Raw genomic sequence first — 20,097 nt, forward strand, 5'->3', positions numbered from 1 at the left:
GTCTCCTGGCGCGGCCGCTCGCGCCGCGGCCTCCCCGATGGCAGCGCCCGACGTGAGCGTGCACATGGAGGAGGTGGTCGTGGTGACGACGCCGGACACGGCGGTGGACGGCAGCGGCGTGGAGGAGGTCAAGACCGTGCTCGTCACCACCAACCTGGCCCCGCACGGGTAGGAAGCGCCTTTGCCTCGGGAGCGCCGCGCCGGGACGGAGCGGTTGCGTGCGGGAAGTCCTCATGTTGCAGGACTGAGCCCAGGCTCGGGGTGGCGGCGAGTGTCTCCTGCAACTCTGCCCGTGCCCCTCGTGCAGCGCAGAGCCGCGTGAGCCGTCCCGGGGTTGTGCAAAGGCATTTCCAAGCATCCTGCTCCCGTTCAGGCCGGAATGCCATCAAACAAATCCCATGGATCATTGATTGGGGTGTTTTACTCTGCATTGCTTGCGCCAGGAGCACCCTGGGGACCCCTGTGCAATCCCAATTTCAGGTTACTTCTTTGCTGATGCCACTGAGAGAGCAGGTGCTCGATATCTGCACAAACCCGGTGACGTTCTGCTGCCTTGCGCTGCGAACTGGAGCAAAAATGAGTGGTCTCTGCTCCTGCTCTGTGAAAGTGGCACGTTTAAACGGCCTTCCGCTTGCTGCCAGAAATAAAAAGCAATGCTTAAAAAAAATAAAAGGAACAATCAGTAAAAAGCAATGTTAAAAAAAATATAGACAGCTGCGTGAAAATGCCTTTTAAGGGCATTTGAGGGGTGGAGGAGATAGGTGAGTGGAAGTGAATGGTGGGATGGACACAAGCACCAGTGACTAAATTCATGTTTTTCCCCTAATCGTAACCAATTTCCTGAGCTCCTCCTGCATCCTCAGCGCCTGGGCCGCGGCGGAGCAGAGCGGCTCTTCCCAGCGCTGCTCGAGGGCCGGGTTTTGAGCAGAGCTCTGCGAGAAAACTCTGCTGTTGCTGTCAGCAACACGAGTGGGATCACTGCTCCAGTGTAACAGATGTGTCCTTGAAACCCCAAAATACTGAGTGGGATTTCGCTTCTCCAAACCAAAGTGAATTTGTGTGATTTTTTTTTTCTTTCCTTCTCTGTCTTTTTTTGATGGTATTGTAGATAGGAGAGTGCTGCTCGTTCTTCTTGGACTTTTCTTGGGCTTTCACGACATGCAAGCAGTGCTTGTTTTATACCTGGAAGCTCGGGGCAGTGCCAGGTTACTCGCTTTGCTTCTGCGCGTCCCTGGGTGGTCCCAGAGCCCGGTTGTATTTTGGTGCTTCTGGTGCTCCGGCTCTTGCAGCAACGCAGGGTCCCAGCCACAGGTGGCTCCGGGCAGGTTTGTCCGACCCAGGAGCTCCGACTGCAGCTTTGTTCTGTAAAATGGACTCGGTTTCCACTGCTCTGCTGCCCCTATCATAAACTCGTGGAGAGGCTTTAGCTCCTGGTGGGAGCGGGGCCGGGACAGGCGAGACGCGCGCTGCTCTCCCTGCACTGCTGAGCAAGTGCAAACGGGGCTTCTACAACGTTACGCTGCAAAGGGCAGCAAGGATGCGTGCAGAACCTGCCCCCTTTCCTCCCTGACTTCTTGAGCCTCCAAACTATTTCCGAGAGTCTTTTCCATTCCCAAATCATGGATGATGGCGGGAGGAGAGCATCGGCTCTTGCTCTTGGGCAGTTTTTACCTGCAGTTACCTCCTCCTTGGCAGCGAAGCAGCCAGGCCTGGAGCTGCGGCTCCTCTTGGATGCAGAGGGATCCTGGTTTTAACGTGGTCGCAGGCCCATTTGCCACAGCATTACATGGCAACACGGCTTGCGGCAGAGACTGGCTCGGTCGGTTCCGTTTCATTTCATCCTTTTATTTATTTTTTTTTTCTTCTTTTCCCCTCCCATCTTTCTTTGGAAACTTTCATTCATCTCCCCGGTGTGTCTCTGTTCAGCCAGAAGCAGGAGAGTGCCGAAGCGTGGGGAGAAGACGGTTTTATTTGTCTGTATGTACGAGTGGAGGGTGGTTTTGCAGGCATTAAGAGGTTCCTGAGGGCTTTTCAGGAGACCTCCTGCCCTTGGCACATGGCCGGCCCGCTTCCTCCAGGCACATTCCCCCCGGCCCCGTGTCCGTGCTCGGCGGGTAGGTTGCAAGGATTTGGATTTGGGGCAGATCGTGCGGTGCTGCCCCACCGAGCCGCTCTCGGGGGTGAGTTGCAGCGTTGATTGTAGGCGGCAGGACAAGGCACCCGCCATCCCACTCCGAGGTTTGCCTGGCTGCCTCTGCAGGGGCTCCTGTTCCTTCCATTCCTTGGGAGGGTCTGTAGCCTGCTTTGGTCTCCTCTTGCTTTCTTTTCTCTTTCCAGGGCTCTTGCCAGCCCCTGTTTCCATAAGAAAAGTAGCTGAAAGCATGAACTTTGGTTCTTGTGCTTTGTCTCCATCACTGCTTCTATGGGAAGTAGGCTTTGAACTTGTGTGAGAAACAGCTTAAAATGACAAAGCTCCATGTTGATGCGTTTTTCTTGCTTTCTTTTGGGTGTGTTTTTGCCATAGGAAAAAAAAATACAAGCAACACACGAGGGCTTAATTAGTTCATGTATATTTTGGATTGACTGAAAAAAGCAGAGGTAAATAGAATAAAGGTCAGCAAGAAGCTTCACTCTTGGATGTGATTGGAAGAGATCTGTATGCCCACATCCCATCAGTTGGCCAGTATTTCCAGTTAACGTTCCTGGCCCAGTTTTTGGGTGCTTCCCGGGTAAGAGCAGCAGAGGAAGCAGCAGCAGGCCGGTTGCTTCATCAACACGTAGTTTCTCCCTTTTCTCCCATCTGGTTTGTGGATTCTCCCGGGGAGAAACTTGAGAATGATCCTACCCCGCGAAACGTGAGCGCTGCTGCCTCCCACGGCTTTGTCATGACAACCAGCCAAGGCCCGGCCTTGCTCCGTGGGATGAACCGCTGTGGCTTGGGAGATGGCTGGATGCTCTCCTGCTCCCCTCTGCATCCGCCGCTCCTTTGGCCTGTTCCTCTGGAAGAAAATGGGGGACAGCAGAGAGGGAAAAGTGTTCCTCAAACTGCCGCTTTTTGATCATGAACCTGTGTGCAAATGCGTTGCCTTGCGTTGTTGTTGCATCTCCCTTGCAGGCGCTTCCTGGCTGGGCGTTGTTGGTCAGGGCACGTTGCAGTATGACAAAACGCGCTGCTTTTCTTCCCAAACCTGCCCTCTCCTCAGCTCCCCCTTGCTCTCACCCTGCAGCACCCTTGCTCTCATTGCTCACCCCGCACGAGATGCTCCCACGCGCCGTCCCGGGTCTGCACAGCGCCCCGGCCACCCGCAGCGGGGAAGGGCAGGGATGCTCCCCTTGAAGCTGCAGTTCCAGCCCGGAGCTGTGTGTTGTGGTGCCGGGATGGAAGAACCGGTTGCTCTTGAATCCGATCGTCCTGGTAATGTTGCCGCTGGGAAACGCAGCCCCCGGTGACTCACTGCGCCTGTTGCTCTAATTCACTGATGGTACCAAAACAGGACAGGTTTCAGGTGCGTGTTCCCCACACTGTCTTCCGTGGGGACAGTTTGTGTGTTGTGAAGCCACTAAAGAACCAGAAAAGTTAAATTTGGTTGTCGTTCCTCTTCCAAAGAGGTAGAACAGATTTACTGCTGCTCTGCTGTAATTAGACTGGTCCTCTTCAAAAACAAAACCAGATATACATCTTCAAACCCATTGGGATGGTGAGGTAGTGTTTACGTTGTGAGCTGGCTGGGATTTACACAAACAATCCATGGAGAAGCCGTATGAGCCCTTCTTGCACGGGAGTCTCGAAGGAGTTGAGGACCCATCCTTGAAGGAGATGGTGAGCTCCCAGATCAGAAGAGCCAAATGTGAAACGTTTGCTTATAAGAGGCTGAGTTTGGAGTTTAAATGTCTATAGCTTCTGTTGCCTTAAGCCCCTTAAGCCTGGTCTTGGCTTCCCTGGGTTTTGTGGTGTTCCACGGAGTTTGTGTCGCTCTGAGCTCCTGCTGCAGCACTGCGGCTCCTTGGCTCTGGGCTTAGCTCGCCCGCTGCCCACGCAGGGTAGGGATGTTTCACACGTGCGTTCCTGGGGAAGCTCTTCCAGGAGGAGCTGCCAGGATCTTCTAAGGGAGGCTTGGGAGAAGTCTCCGTAGCGCCGACAGCAGCCCCAGGAGCACGGCAGGGCGCCCGAGCAGGGGCTGCGGGGGACACAGGCTGTGATTAAAGTGACGTGAGGCAGACATGGGTGGCTTTTGGCTGGGCCCCTCTCTTGTTGGCTGTGGGATTTTTATTTTTGTAAAGAAAAAACAGACCTGAACCACTCAGAACCGGGGCCGAGTCCTGCCTCTTGTGGGAGGACGCAGCACAAATGACTTCCAAAGTTGCTGGGGCCTCTTGGAGATGGCGGGAGCGGGGATGGTGCTTCCGCGTCGCTCAGTTTTGCGTATTCGACTCTCTTCCCAGCGGTGACATCAATGAAGACACCCTGGAGACGGAGAACGCAGCTGCGGCGGCGGCGGCCGCCTTCACAGCCTCCACGCACCTCAAAGAAGCCGTCCTAGGTAGGCGCAGGCGCTGCGGGAGCGCGAGCAAGGAGGGTCCTGCAGAGTGTCCTGCTGTCCCGGCCCCGGGGATGCAAACCTTGGGAAGGAGCCTCGGGAAGGAGCCGGCCGCTCCGCAGGCTGGAGTGCTGCCGCCCTCTCCTGGCACGGCCGAGCCTGGCACGGCCCTCGCGGCTCCTGCTGCTGCTTCCCGCCGGGACAGCCCTGCGATCCGGCTGTTTGCAGCAGGCTCACAAGCTTCTCTTGTAAGAAAAAGTGGATTTAATCAGTAATAATTGGAGCTCAGCTGGGGCTGGCGGTGCTGGTGAGATGGGAGCTACCTGATCTGCTCCATCGCTGGGTTTTAGTTGGGAAGAATGGAGAGCACAATCCAGCAGGGAAATGGACCCTTAAATCTTCCCCGTCCTTGGCCTAACACTGAGTGTTTTGTAGCATGGAGCATGTTGGAGGCTGCAGGGACGTGCGGCCGGGCTGCCTGCACAGCAGTTATCCTACAGAAAGGTGCAGTGGCCAGTGGCACCTGAGCACCCTGCTTGAGGAGGCTTAAAAGACTGAGTTGTCCTAAAAAGAAACTGTTGCACTAAAAAAATGAGGGTGAAAGTGACTTCATTATTTTCATTCTGATAAATGGTATCAAAATTTCAGCCCTAGCCAATGACTTCTCAGGTTTCATGCGCTCTTCTGTGGGGCTGTAAATTTGCTCGTGCAATTTTTTACATGAAATTAGGGTTGTTGGACATTTATTAATAAAATGTGAATTAATTATGGCCACAGAAACCAGCTGCCCTATCTGCATATTTTTACCCTTGGGTTTTGAACTGTGCTTTAGCACTATATGTGCAACCCTGAGGGTCAGTCGGGAGCTGCAACTCACGTTTCTTCTTGCTCTGTCCCTGCCTCTGCTCCTCATGAGAAGTGAAGATGGCTGAAGATGAGGACAGCTTGGAGGCAGAGATCGTTTACCCCATCACCTGTGGTGACAGCAAGGCCAACCTGATATGGAGAAAATTTGTGTGCCCTGGGATCAACGTGAAGTGTGTGCAGGTGAGAATGAGACCCGTGTGTGCGGGAGGAGGCAGGTCCTCCGTGACCCTCCTCTCCTGGAGTGGGCCAGGCCATCTAGTGCCAGCGCTGGGCTTGCCTGGGCTGCTCAGATAATTTGGGAAAACTCTAGTAAACGTTTCTTGCATCAGAACCCCATCTTGGTGGGAGATTCTTAGTGCTGTATTCTTGGATTTGTCCTCAGCAAAAATGAGCACTCCTGGATAGAGGTGCAGTTTCCTTTTAGCTCCACTTTGGAGCACTTGAAAAACTTCGGGCACTTCTGCTGTTGAGAGAAACCAAGCATTTGGTGAGGAGGTTGATAGGGGAGCTCTTGAATGGTTTCTTCTCTGTCCTCAATGGCTCATGGTTGCAGTCTGCAGGGATGTGGGGAGGAGGGCCAGATGTTCACATCCAGGCACACACTTTGTGATGCCCTAGTGGGGCATCAGTGGCATTTAGACTGATTTTAAGAAGTGCAGTTTAGGGAGTATCTTCTTGGCCTGTCTTGTGAGGAGCTCCTCTAAGGGAGAAGGCCATGCCCATCTCCAAAGAAACAGGCAGTGCTGCACATCAGTTGCTTCTGCTGTTGTCTAAAATCAGTTTTCTCTTTGCACGGTGGCCCTTGCGCTTGGGAGACAGATGTAGTTGATGTCATGCAGTAGCTGAGCATGAGCTTCACCCTGGCTGAGATGGGTGGTGTTCCCTGCACCTGGGAAGTTCTTCTGGAGGCTGCCCATAAAGCGACTCTCTCTCAGACCGCGTGGTTCAGGGGATTGTTTTTTATTTAGCTCCTGAGTTAAGATACAGCTGGGTGTGGGGGTAATAAGAGAAATGGGGCAAGTGACAAGGTACATGCCAGCGGTCCCCAACAAGCCCTCTGTGAAGAGGGTGTGTGACCTTAACGAAGGTCAGAGCTTTAATGGGTATCAGTGGTTGTGCCTGATAGCAAACCCTGTGGAAGGTCAAAGAGCAGGCAGTAACAGCGCTACTCCCCTTTGCCCTGGGACCTTGGTGCGAGGATCTGGGTTTGTGAGTGGGCCGGGGGCTGCCAGGATCCAAGAGGCAGGAGCTGCTCGGGAGCTGCCTGGATCCAAGGGGCAGGAGCTGCTCGGAGGCCGCCCGGGATCCAAGGGGCAGGAGCACTCAGGGGCTGCCGGGATCCGAGGGGCAGGAGCTGCTCGGAGGCCCCCGGGATCCAAGGGGCAGGAGCTGCTCGGAGGCCACCAGGATCCAAGGGGCAGGAGCGCTCGGGGGGCCCCCGGGATCCAAGGGGCAGGAGCTGCTCGGAGGCCACCAGGATCCAAGGGGCAGGAGCGCTCAGGGGCTGCCGGGATCCAAGGGGCAGGAGCGCTCGGACTCGCTGCTAGGCCGCTGCTCGCGAGGGGCGGCCGCCGCAGCTGAGGCTCTCTGGAAGCTGGAGCTCCTTTCAAAGCAGGAGCTCCCCATGCTGTGAGAGCTCTAAGGGGCAGGGAGCAGCACACTCGTGCTGACAGCTTGCAAAAACACAGGAGAGATTTTGCCTGGCTTTTCCACTTGCTGCTATGGGATGGAACAGGGTTGGGCATATAGCAAACGCCTGTATGCAGCACGCATGCCAGCTCTTGGCTTTAACGAGCAAGTGCTACTAAGTGTAAAGGAAATATTTGACTTTCAGCTAGAGCTGACCTTAGCTCAGAGTTCAGTTACCCTTCTTGAGGTGTGGGAGCGTTATCAGCTTTTGCTTTCGTTTCTTTTTTCAAACAGGTTTTGAACCCAGGCCTCTGAGCAGCTCCTCTCTGCAGCTGGGCACCAGGAAACGTCACCTCTGCAGCCAGCCCTGGTGCCCCTCTTCTGCAGGGCACACGCTCCTGTGCCGTGCTGTGTCACACTGATGTTACGTTTCTCCCTCTTGCAGTTTAACAACCACCTAATTAGTCCCAAGGAGTTTGTCCACTTGGCGGGCAAGTCAACCCTAAAGGATTGGAAGCGAGCGATCCGGATGAATGGGATCATGCTCCGGTCAGTCTCTTTATTTGTACGTGCGCAGCCACAGCTGGGTTTCTGGGGGGAAGCGGTTGGATGGGGCAGCTCTGGCACATGCTGCTGAGGGAGCAGTTGCACCACTGCCCGACCATTTATCTTATTGACAGCCTGGCCCCAATATTGTCCAGCCACTGGCTTTGCTTATCCTTGTGCGGAGGGAATAATTTGGGACAACAAATGGTTCCCCGGACTTTTTACAACTTTAACTACACTGCGTTCTCATCTGTAGTAATATCACTGTGAATGTTAATGGTAACTAGCTGTCAGGCTTAGCATGACCTACCAAGTGATATGTGTGGTCATAAACTAACATTATATTATGTCTGCTTTGTACCACTTTTTTTTTTCTCTCCTGCAAGAGGCTTATTTAAAGCTTATATGTGCAAGTGCTTCATCTTCTCTGGCCTTAACTACAGAATTTAATTCCTTTATGGTTGTCTTGAACACCAGCCTCAGTGTGATTCAATTAAGATCTTTCTCTGCCTCTCGGCAGGCTAAAAATACATCACCTCTTTCCCTAGCAATTGTCGGTATTTTCACAGTCTTCTCACTGAGTGCCTCTGTGTTTACCCCTCTTCTCCTCTGTTAATGCAGGCGGCTTCCATATTATTTCTAAGCAGCTTTTGCTCCATGCAGATTTTATATAATAGACTTATACTTTGCAGGGCAGGTCTTTCAAGGAAGAAACTTCAGAAAGAAGGTGTGAAGGCAAGTGCAGCAGCCCAGCGAAAGCAAATTGTAGGAAGCCAAGGTTGTCCTTGGCCAGCTTGTTTAGATGAGGAAGATCATATATGCCCATCTCACAACCCCCTTTGCTTAGGCAGAGAGAGACCTTAGTTTATAGCCAGAAATACATCCCATCTCTTTCTGCATGACATGGTGCAGAAAGGGGAAGGAAGCAGCTTCCTGCTGCCAGCGTCTGCGTGGGGGTTAGGTGCTCAAGGGACCAGAGAGACCTTCTGTTCTCCCTCCCTTCCTCTTGCCCTCAAAACCAAGTCTGTCAGATCCCACGAGAGCTGCTGGTTGAACCCCCATGGAGAAGGGTCTTTGCAGAGGGTGGTGGGACCAGCTCTGGAACCAGCTTGTCTGCAGGCCAGGTGTTTCCCTCCTTGGAGGAGGTGGAAGAGATGCCTTTTCCGTGTGGGAATCCCATGGAAGTGTGGACATGCTCAGGGGTATTTCTGTGCATCACTCTGAGCTGGGGAAACATCCCCAGAACTGATCCCACAGCGCTCTGCAAGGACGATTTTGGCCATGTCACAGCGCAGGGTTAAACTGCTGTGTTACAAAATCGGGTCCTAAACTGTAAATTCATGTGAGGTCTTACATCAAGCAGAGGATGTGTTGAGAGCATGCAACTTGTCCTGATACTTCTAAAGGTGTTTTTAACTTTACAATAATATATCCCTGGGAAAAGTTAATGTGTCTTAAATCTCTCAGCCCAAGCTGGATGTTTCAGGGATGAAGAAAAGGTGTTCTGAAATGTGCCGGTCTTGCCAGTCTGAAGAAACTTGACCTCAGTGATTAGACAGATTAGGAGGGGAATCTTTTTCAGAGTGCTCGAGAATCTGTTTTGGTGAAGCTTCTTTGTGGTTGCTGTTACTGCTGTGACAGAGATCACCAGCGCTACCAGAGCAGCCTGTTGTAGCTTCTCACACCACGAGTCTTGAGCTCACCACTTCCTTTGGTTCTTCTTGCTTGCGTTGGGAAACGAGCCGCTTCCAAGCTCTGCTGCTCTGAAACTTGCTCTAAACCTTTGTGTTTGCTGTGTGCTACCCTGGGCACCTCTAGCAGATTGCTTCCTTTCAAGCTCGAGGACATCACATTCATTTGGCTTTAATCTTTCTTCCTTTACTAATTAATCTGTGTGTGCAGTAGTGAAGGAGAGAACAGGGCAGTTTGCTTCATTGAAGGGATTTTTTTAAGAAAAGCTTTTTTGGTCTCTTCCTCTTTCCTCATTCTAGCTGTTCAGTAAAATTTACTTCTAACACAGTCAGTGCTCGGTTAACCTTGTACTTTCCTCCTTCCTTCCACTCTCATAAGGTCATGTTTCGCTTAACTAGTTAATAACCTCCCTGTGCCCAACCTTGTCTCTGTGTTGGCAAAATCATTGGAAAGATCAGCCTTGGATTCATCACACCTCAGATCCATTTCTGGTCAAAGAAGCTCCTGATGCAGCTTGATCCAGCAGGAACATTTGGTAGAAAAGTGTTCAGAAATACTAATCTGTTCTAGCTCTCTACCTCAGCCCAGCATGATGTGTTTGGCTTTTTCTTTGCCATAGTGGCAGCTTAAAGCACTTTACTGGCACTGACGTAGTGCTTATAATGCTCAGACTTGTACAAAAGTGGCCAGTATGGAACAGGCTGAGGAAACAGGCACTGTTTAAATCAATTCTTGCTTAATGTTGTCCCTAAGACCAACAAATAGGGAAACTTGAGTGAAATCTAGACTGTTGCCTTTGACTGTTCGCCTCTTTCTGGCCAGTCGAAGAGAATTCTAGAGATCTTTTTTATTTTTTGTAACCGCTTCTCTTACAGGGAAACGCTTCCTCCTGCTTTCCCATTGCCTGCTAGTTAGGACTGTATTAAAGGAAGAGCAAAACGGGAGGCCAAAGTGCGGCCTGGGCTTTTCCTCCAGGATTTTGGAAAGTTTTGAGTGGAAGCTCTGCCCGCGCCCAGGCAGGAGGTGTTTCCCAGCGGTCCGTCCGTACCCTGTTGATGCAAGTATGTTCTCATGCTTGCTCCCTGTGTTGCAGGAAGATCATGGACTCTGGAGAGCTGGATTTCTACCAGCACGCTAAGGTCTGTTCCAACACGTGCCGGAGCACTAAAATTGACCTGACCGGAGCCAGGGTGTCTTTGACCAGCCAGACATCAACAGAGTATATTCCTCTCACTCCTGCTTCTGCAGATGGTATGTCCAGCGATTCCTAGCAGGGGCTTTGAAGAGTTAAAGCATAAATAATGCTGCATAATCAATGCCCCATATTGTTGCCTCTGGGTTTTTTTTTCTGGTTTTGTGGGTTGGTTTTATTCTCTACTTTTTCCTCCCTGCTCTGCTGCAGGACTTCCCCTCTCAGAGCCAGGCAGAGTGACTATTAGGGTGCATCTTGGCAGAGACCTATTAATTCACCTAGGTGCTCTGTAACGCGGCATGACCCAGCGAGCTGCCCCTCTTGCATCCTGTCTTACCCCGAACTCTGTAGCTGAAGTAGAAGACGGCAGTTACTGTGGAAGGAAGCAGGAAAAGGGGAGTTGCTGCTTGCTGAGGTCATCTTGTGTCACTGCGGTTCCTCTCGGTGCGCGCCAGGCCGGGCTGGGAGTCCCTCTTACTGCACTTCTCTTTTTTTTTTTTTTTTTTTTCTTTTTTTTTTTTTTCTTTTTTTCTCAGGGCTGTAAACTGACTTCTTGCTGAATAATTTAAGCATTTTCATTTAAGGCTCCCAGGCTTGAATTATTTATCATTTTTTGTCTGATGAAAGATTAAAAAGAACTAGAGAATACAACAGAGATTTTTAATCTGCCCTCATGCATGTAGTTTAGAAAAAATGGGCTTAAAAGGATCCTTGTGGCTATGCAGCTTTAGCTCTGAACCTAATCTGACTTGTAATTCCAGGTAACTATTTTTTTCAGAAAGTTCTCTAATTTCTAAATACTTTCATATATCCCAAATCCTTTTGTGGCTGAGAACCCCCCATGCCTTCCCCCTGGGATCGGCCTGGAGGAGCGGAATGAGGAGGGAGCTGAGCGTCTCGCTGCCTCTGCAGGGAGCCCGGCGCAGTCCGGTGCTTCGGCAGCGGGACCTGTGGGTGCTGGTGCCGTTTTGGTGGGTGCTGCACCCTCGCTGGGCTCCGTTGCAGCCCCGTTCTCAGCATTTCCTTAAATACAATCCTGGAAACAAACTCGCTAGTGAGAAGGTGCTTCCCCCGGCTGCAGCGTGGAGGCTTCGAGCACGGGGTTCAGTGCCCGGAGCTGCATCCCGGTGCTCCCTAGGGGATCATGGCAGCCTTGCTGGCCCAGATTTCCCTTTGCACAGCTTGGGTGGCTCCCGCGATCCTGCGGGATTGGGATCAGTGGGAGCAGCTGGGGACCCGGTGGGTGGACGGGCCCCACCACTCTCTGCAACACAGTCCCATGCCCCCGGCTGCACCCCAGTGTGCAAAGGAGCGTGCTGCAAATGCACTGATTCAGCCCCAAATCCGTGCGACTTCTGTGCCGTAGCAGCGTGTGCAAGCGCAGGAGGCCCCGCAGCCTCCCTGGACACGTGTCCCTTGGCGAGGCTCGTGGCGGGAGGCCCCGCGGTGCCACCCGCGCGGCCGCCTCGTGCCACTCGCCCCTGCGCTGGGCTCGGAGAGCCAAGGGCAGATAAACCCGGTCGGAGGCACCAAAAAGGGAGAGCTGCAGAACGGCAGCGCTTTCTGCAGAAACAGCCTGGGAAAAACATGGGGAAAAATCAGGACTTTTTTTTTTCCTTTTTTTTCTCGCTATTGGTTGCAGTGAACGGATCCCCGGCGACGATCACCATAGAAACCTGTGAGGATGCCAGCGATTGGAGCGCGAGCGTTGGAGGTACCTCTTGGGACCGCGCTCGGCCCAGCACATCCGGGGCAGAGGTTAGGAGAGGTGCACGGAAAAGAGCCGGAAACGGCAGGGAAATGAATAGGAACTCTGGCTGGAGCTGTCTTAATTTGCAAGTCAGCTTGACCCTCCTCCGGGGTTATTTGTTTATTGCTCCATGCAAAGCACTGAATTATATCCTGCACGTATGGAATCTGACTGCACCCTCATCTCGAGATAAAATTGTTTCTAAGCACTAGAACATCCAACACAGGCCAAACATTTGGTGTGGCTCTGGGGAAAATAAGAGCTGTCGTGAAACTTCTCTTGCTCCTCTGGTGTAATCTGAGCTAAGGAAACAGATGTTTCTTAGACGGGAATCCTGCTGCTTCATCTAGCTGCATTGGTGAGATCAGATTCCCAAAGGGAGCTCTGCCTTGGTGTCTCTCATGCGCCCTGGGGTTTGATTTGCATCCTGAGCTGAACTGAAGAGCCTTTTCCATGGCAGCAGTGGGCTGTGTGGCCACATCAGGGGTGTGTATGGAGGATGCAAGAAGCATTGGGAGAAAACATCCTTCTAAAGTGCCCCAAGTGTGTGATCTTTGAGTTGCAGCTCCTTCAGGGTGTGCGCTGGGGTTGGGTTTTGCCCCACTGCTGTATATGCAGAGACTGAATGGACTTGTAGGCACGGGAAGCAGAGTCCAGAGCAAACCACCGTGCCCTTGGTGGGCTGCTCCATGGGCAGCCGCTTGTCTTGAGAGGGAGCCATTAAAATCCCCATTGCGTCTTCTGAGTATTTTGGGGGTCTTTTGCTTTCTCTTTCTCCAGATGATGCTTTTGCTTTCTGGCGAGGGCTGAAGGACGCGGGCGTTCTGGAGGAGGTGATCCATGAGTTCCACCAGGAGCTAGTGGAGACCATAAAAGGCTTGCAGGAGCGAGCGCAGGATTCCCCGCTGCAGCTCAGCGGTAAGGAGCTGGTCCTGAGTGCACGGCGGAAAGAGCAGTCTGAGCAGAGGGATTTGGGGATTTTCTCTTTTTGGATGAATGGGTAACTCTATAGGAACATAGCTCACCATAACTGAATCAATTTTCTTAAAAAAAAAAAAGCAATGAGATCAAAAAGGGAATGCTTTTACTGGTTCACTTTTAATTTACCATTCTCATAAATCTTAAATTAATGGGTGTTTTTGGCTTAGTAATAGTTGGGCGGGGAAAGGGAGGCTGCCAGCTGGACAGTCTTCTCCTAAAAGCTGTTCTGGCCATGTCGTGGCTGTGGCCGCCCGTGAGCAGGGCTTGGGGCCGCGTGGGTTCCCTGCGCCTGGTGTTTCCTGTTCCCTGGCTCTAGGTCTTTGGACAAATACTTGGCACAGGAACTTCAGTGGGATTTAGGCCATCAGAGAATGATGCAGCAACCAGCTACGGGGGAGGAGATTTCTTACCAGCCCCTGCTCAGGAGGAAAGGGCTGTTCATACACTAATGATCTCTTGTGCTTTCTCATGATCTTCTGCCTTCTCCCCGTTGTCCTCGCTCAGGTTTTTGGCTACCTCAGTTGAACATGTTTGGGTTTTTATGTGGCTTTTTACCAGGGCAAGATAAATATATTGGGAATTTTGCTTTCCTCAAAAATCTGTGTCTTCTTTTTAAGATGCTGTTTTACTCAACAACATTGTCCAGAACTTTGGCATGCTGGACCTGGTCAAGAAGGTCCTGGCAAGCCACAAATGTCAGATGGATCGCTCGAGAGAACAGTACACGCGGGATTTGGCAGGTATGGGCTCATGAGAAAGGGCTCAGAGAAAAGCCCATGTTGATTCCCCTGTCACTGGTAGTGTTTCCTTCCTGTGCATAAAAAAAGTAATGGGTTTCTTGTTAAAGCTGCTGCGTGTGAAACTAGCTACAGAAGGAGCAGCTTGTCACAGTGTGGCGGTGGCTGTGGTCCCTGGGCAGCTTTTGGTGGCCAGGCTGGGTTTCCTCTGCTGACCCTTGTCTCTCTGCAGCCCTGGAGCAGCAGTGTGACGAGCACCGCAAGCGGGCCAAGGAGCTGAAGCACAAATCGCAGCATCTCAATAACGTCCTGATGACTCTGACGCCCGTCTCCGTCCCGACGCCTCTAAAACGCCCCCGGCTCACCAGGGCCACGTCGGGGCCGGCTGCCATCACCTCCCAGGTGCTGTCCCCGCCGGCGCAGATCGCGGTGGCTCCGGGGATGCCCGTCTCTCAGCTCGCCAACCTCCCGCTCGGCAAAGTGGTGTCGTCGCTGCCGCCGTCGGTGCTCGCGAAAAGCCCCTCGCAGCCGCCGGCGTCGAGCTCGCCCGCGTCGTCGCCGCTCCTGGGCGGATACACCGTGCTGGCCTCGGCCGGCTCCGGCTTCCCCGGCGCCGTGGAGATCCACCCGGACGCTTCCAACCTGACGGTGCTCAGCACCGCGGCCATCCAGGACGGCGGCACCGTGGTGAAGGTGGTGAGCCCCTTCCAGCTGCTCACGCTGCCGGGACTCGGCACCGCCATCCAGAACGTGACGCAAATGGCTCCCAGCGGGAGCACCATCGTGACGGTGCCGTCGGGCGCCGCCGCGGCGGACGAACACGCCACCACCATCGAGGTGACCACAGTGGCCGACGAGGCGGAGCAGAAGTGACGGGGGCCTTGCCTGGAGGGACGTTTTCTGTGACACTCTGGGTGGAACTGCCTTTTCCCGGCTGTGCTGGGGGAAGGGGGAGCAGTGTAAAGAGGGCACAGGTTAATGAGACTCAGGATGGCTGAAATCGGGTCCTGAGGAGATTCGAGTCAGAGAGGAGAGAGGAAGAGGGAGGAAAAAGACACCCAAAGGAGGGAAGGACAAAATGCTCTGCCCTATTTGGAGAGGAAAAAAAAGGCTTAAGTCTTAAAGCTTTCCTCACCTATTCTCTTGGGCTACATATTCCACTTCTAGCTTGTTAGCCCTGCCTTATCTCTAGACTTCTTAGCTGGGACAGTGCGCGAGAGGAGCAGATGGGAGCAGGGTTGCAGGGCAAGGAGGCAAAGGCAGTAGCAAAAGGTCAAGAAAATCCTCGCGAGGCGGCTGCGCAGGTGCAGATCCGCGTGCGAGCGGCATCGGCACGGCCGGCAGCGCAGGTGGGACGAGTCCGGGCTGCCGTCCCGGCAAAGGGCTGGTGCTGGACGGGGCAGCCCGGCAAAGGGCTGGAAGGACAGGGCGTCCCGGGAGCCTGGAAGTCCGTGGGATGCGCGTGGGCATGAGGCTGCGCCTGGGGAGACCCCCTGTGTGGCAGCTCCGGGTCCTGCTGTGTCGGATCCGGATGGCTCAAGTGCCTTGTGCGTGTCCCTAAAGGAGGCTTCGTCCTGAGGATCGCCGTGAGCTTCCCAGCTCCGCTCGGCGACGGAGGTGGGAGAGAACTGTTACAGGTTTGGGTTGTGTGGAGGGGAAGAAACAAACCCAAAGAGCCAGGAAAAGCTGTAACTTCTGAGGATTTAGGGTCTCTCTCTGGTTTTCTCCAAGAACCCATTCTGTGGGATTTTTAAGCAAGTGGTGTAACCCTTCTGGTTGTGAAGATACTGCTCTAAGGCCAACACGTACTGTTGAACGTGCGGAAAAACCGATGAACCCAGAGCGCGCGGGGAAGCTCGCGCTGCTCCCCGAGCGGAGCCGTCCCGGCGCCGGGCTGGTCCCCGGTGCCGTCGCCTTCCGGGCGCCTCTTCCTCGGCGCCGCCGGGTGCTTCTCTCCCCGCCTGGTTTGCAGAGATGCTCCGTGGGCCGCGAGGCTTAAGGCACCGACGGAGAATCCGCAGCTCGCCGGTGCTCTTTGGATGCTCCGTCGCGCGGCTGCTCCTGTTTTACGGCGCACGCTGCACGTGTGCGGTGATGTTTACGCTGTCTCCGGCTAAAAGGAGTTGGGTGCTTGACGTGTGGGTTTTCTATAACATGATCTGGCAGCAGCAGCAATGACAGGTCACTTTACTGAGCTAATAAATATTTTTTTGAAAGAGTGCTGTTGGCTTATTGTGTTGGTGTGGTCATGACAGCTAGGATTGCAATTCAGGGCTAGGTCAGGGCAGGAACACATTTTTAAATGAATATTTTCATGCATATTTATATGCTGTGCTTGCTACAGTCCATGCATGTGCAGAGAAATGCTTCAAACCCTTCCCTAATTCGAGTATATTGTGGCTGCTTCAGCCTGTGTCCTGGGTGCACAAGCTGTGTGTTGGTCTGGTAAAACACTGAGCGGGCATGAAACTTTACAGAAAAGCTTGGGATTTGCTGAAGAAAAACACAACTGTGTTCTGAATTGCTGGGAGAGGGAGCGAAACCTCTTGTCAATAGTGTGGAATTGCTGGGACCTCGTGTCAATAGTGTGGACCTTCTCGGAAAGGGGAGTCTGGGCTTCTCCACTGCTGCGTCTGCAAGTGGGAGTTTTGCCTCAAAGCTCATGACATGGAAGGGTTTTTTCTTTGCGATGATGCTTTTTGTTGCAGGAACTGGACCTTCCGATGCCAACCTGCAAGCCCACGTTGTTGGGATGAGCATGGCAGTCGTGAGGCCCCCTGTCCTGCTTGTGTCCTGCCACATGGAAGTGGGGCTGGGGGCAGAGGAGCCCCTCAGCAGGCCGTGCTGGGGGACACGGACACACTCAGGCAGGCCCAAAGGAGCAGCCCAAGCGCCGCATGGGCACGAGGGCACCGTGCCCAAAACACGCTCTGCCCTTCCCCATGGCAGCTGCTTGTCCTGCTTGAGGCACCTTCCTTCAGTGGTCTTGAGCTGCACCGAAACCATTGAAGCAGCCCGGGATCGGCCAATTCCGTCTCCTCTGACAGGCAAGTGCTCCGACCATTGCTTCCTTCTCTTAAGTAAACATTAACTCCTTCCCGTGCCAGGGAAGAGGCAGCCCGTGATGTTTTCCCTTCGGCTGAGACAACAGGCAGAGCCGGTAGGTGTGCTGGGCATGTGGTGACGTGTTATTTACCCTGACGTGATGTTTACTCTGCCACGTGGACATTGAAACTGGGTTTAGGGGGTGGTTAAGGACACGAGCTGGTGCCAGGAGGACGTCGCTGCCGGAGAGGCTCCTCGCAAGCTCCCATGCGTGTGAGGACACAGGGGAAAGAGGATCCCACAGCCCGTGGGACCCCTCAGCATCCCAGGGACCATGTAGCATCCAGGAGGCTTTCGTGCCACAGTGTCCCATGAGCCGGGAGGTCCAAGACCGTGACCACAGCAGGATCCCCTCATTCCTGGCTCTGTTTTGCAGCGCTGCAGGGCCAAGTGGCTTCACTCTCCTGGGCTGGGCAGTGGGATGCGCTCCGGATAGCAAGGGACAGTGGCAGTGGCTGCCTCGGAGCAGCGTCCCCATGCTCGGGTCCCTTCTCGCTTCTGGAAGGGCTGAATTTTGGCCACCCCAGAGCACCCTCTGGTCCCCGCTGTGGTCGTGCTCCAGCTCTCGGCTTGGGCCTTCCCATTGCCAACATGTTTTCTTGAGGGCCTGAGCTGTCTTGGCTCCAGGAGCGGTGCTGAAAGGAACCTCTTGGTTATTTTCTGAGCACTGCAGGTTTCCTACGTCACGAGTTCTGTTTTGAAACCCAACCCCAGTAACATGAGCGCTTCCCTCAGGGTGTATTTCATATTAAGGGAGCTCTTGGCTTCGGTGCCACTTGGTAGGATGTCTCGGAGAGGCTGAGAGGGGAGCCCAAGAAGATGCTGGAGGGAGATGCAGATAGAAATGGGACATCTGCCTCCTCCATGCACACCCGTGTGCCGTGAGCAGCACGTCTGGGTGCTTTTGGCACATAGGGAGCTAAGGCAAAACTGGTCCCCTATGTTTAAGCCAGCCTGTGCTTAGCAATAATGCTGAGTTGAATAGAGCGTGTTCAGGTTTGGATCGGGTTTGGATTCGGTGCGCGTGCGTCCCCCGGTCCCTTCTAAAAGCAAAGCAGCTGGTGGCACTTTGGAGACCTCTGGCAGGGAGCACAACCCCTGTCCTGCTCAAAGGGTCCAAGATGCGGCTCGATGGGACGGAGAGAACGAAGAACAACCCTGGCTGCATCGGGGAGGAAGCAGGGAAGAGTCCAGGTATCTTAAACCTTGTTTATCACTGTGCGTCTGTTCTCGGTGGTACCCAAGTGACTTGCTTTCCTGGGGTCGTTGTGGAGCATCCTGGTTGTCCTGGGACAACCTGCCCATGCCAAAGTGCGCAGGGCTGACACTCCTATGGAGCAGGTCCTGCCAGGCCTGGAAGCTGGTGGCACTGGGACGTGCTGGCTTCGCTTGCAGCATCTTGGTGCTGAAGTGCCCCAGGGTCTGGGTGTCCCTGCACTGCTCGGGGCCAGGCTGTGGCCGCCTGGGTGCTGTGACTTGCTCATGGGACACGTTGGTGGCACCTTGACTCTCTGCTGTGCCATCCCGGTGCCCTGCTGGCCAAGTGCCCCAGGGGAGGCTTGGTGACCCATGGGGCCATAAAGAGCCCCCCTGGCCCTATAAACTGCCCAGGGGTGCAGCCTGTGGGGGACATGCAGGGGAGGGCTGTGCTGGATGCTGGGGACAGAGAAACAGGGGCAGCAGTGGCAAAGGCTTCGGTGGCGGCGCACGGGGACCTGTCCCGGACCTGGGGGGGACCAGGCTGCGCCCTGGGACGGAGCAGAGCGCCCGCCTTGTGCAGGAGCCGCTCCGCAGGGAGCGGGACGTGGGGCCGGCTCCTGCAGCCCCGGCGGCTGCCAGGAAATGGAGGTTTCCTTCCTGCTGCAGGCGCTGCGGCCCTGCTCCGCCTGGGAACGCGCCGGAGCCGCGGAGCCCGTCCCGCGGCCCCCTCTCCTGCTTGGGCTCCCGGCAGGGCAGCAGCAAAGCGGACACGGAGGCGGCCGCGGGCAGGAATGGAAACCGAAACCGGGGCCTCCCACGCGGCGCGCGGAGCTGCAGCGGTGCCAGGCTGCGCTCCCCTCCTGCTGCGCTGCACCGGGCTCCGCATCCAGCATCCAGCCCCTTCCCTCCCGCTGCGGGCAGGGGCTGCGGCGTCCCCCGCCGCTCGCGGCCGCAGGTGGAGGCTGTCCCGGTCCCCGCTGCGTCCCAAAACGGGCTGCTCTGCCCTGCAGCCCAGCGCGGGGGCCCTGCTCTCTCTCTTCCCCCTGCTTTGGCTGCAGGGCTGGCTGCGGCAGCTCCCCGTGTGGCTGCCCCGGCCGTGTCCCCTCTCCAGTGTTTGACAACACAAAGCCGCTTCCTTTCCTCCAGGGAGAACTCGAGCAGCAGCGGAAGCTGCTTTTGTGGTTTCTCCTCTCTTTGTCATCTTTTCCTCCGCGCTGACGGGAGCAGAGGCTCCGAACTGCACCCACCGCCAGCCGCGCTCGCCCCTGCGCTGCCTCCTGGGCATTACAGGGGGTTCCCCCCTGCAGCCCCAGCATAGCAAGACCCCCTGCCTCAGGGGGGCTGTGCCCATCGTCCCCAGCCTCGGGTCTCTGTTTTGGCAGCTGTGCCCAGGCACCTGCATGCCGTTCTGGCCAAGCCTTGGCTGATGGACACAGGGATCTTGGGAATGCAGAGCCCTGGAAAGGGCCGGATCCACTCCAGGGGGAGCAGCTCCGGGCAGCCTGGAGACATCGCTGGGGAAGGGGAGCTCGAGGGCAGTGGGTGCCAGAGCCGTCTGCCCTCAGTGCTGTCCCGCGCGGCGCCAGGCGCCCAGGCTCTCCCCTGGCCCTTATCTCCGTGGGAGGTTGTGCAGCGAGTGCACGGGCGCTAATTGTCCCTGTGCTGCCAAAACACGGCCCGGGGGAGCTGCCCGTGCGTGTGGAGGAGCCCGGGGCTGCATCCCAGGGGGGCAGCGCGGGGCTGAGTGGAGCTCACGCTTTCCCGGCTGGGCACTGGGGAGCCCGTGCCTTGGGCGATGTGCGAGCCTCAGCCCTCTTGGTAGAGGGTTTGTCCTGTGGGGTTTGTGTCTCTGCTGCAATC

At 54.9% G+C, this 20,097-nt stretch overlaps 1 protein-coding gene across 2 annotated transcripts; it reads left to right on the plus strand.

The window, feature by feature from the left end:
- GMEB2 (glucocorticoid modulatory element binding protein 2) lies at nt 1–15,251 on the plus strand. Of its 2 annotated transcripts, none has more exons than XM_088523543.1 (9): nt 1–168; nt 4,444–4,541; nt 5,455–5,585; nt 7,480–7,583; nt 10,366–10,523; nt 12,107–12,178; nt 12,995–13,132; nt 13,813–13,935; nt 14,165–15,251. In XM_088523543.1, exons 1-9 carry the CDS (start codon nt 38–40, stop codon nt 14,803–14,805), a joined length of 1,596 nt encoding a protein of 531 aa, XP_088379669.1. In that variant the 5' UTR covers nt 1–37; the 3' UTR covers nt 14,806–15,251. The 2 variants fall into 2 exon arrangements, with proteins under 2 accessions (XP_088379669.1, XP_088379670.1); XM_088523544.1 differs by having other exon boundaries at nt 5,458–5,585.
- The last annotated feature ends 4,846 nt before the right edge of the window (nt 15,252–20,097 follow it).

The sequence above is a fragment of the Tinamus guttatus genome, unplaced genomic scaffold (assembly GCF_059628265.1).
Source record: "Tinamus guttatus ecotype Peru unplaced genomic scaffold, ASM5962826v1 Tinamus_guttatus_pri_ptg000194l, whole genome shotgun sequence".
NCBI lineage: Eukaryota > Metazoa > Chordata > Aves > Tinamiformes > Tinamidae > Tinamus > Tinamus guttatus.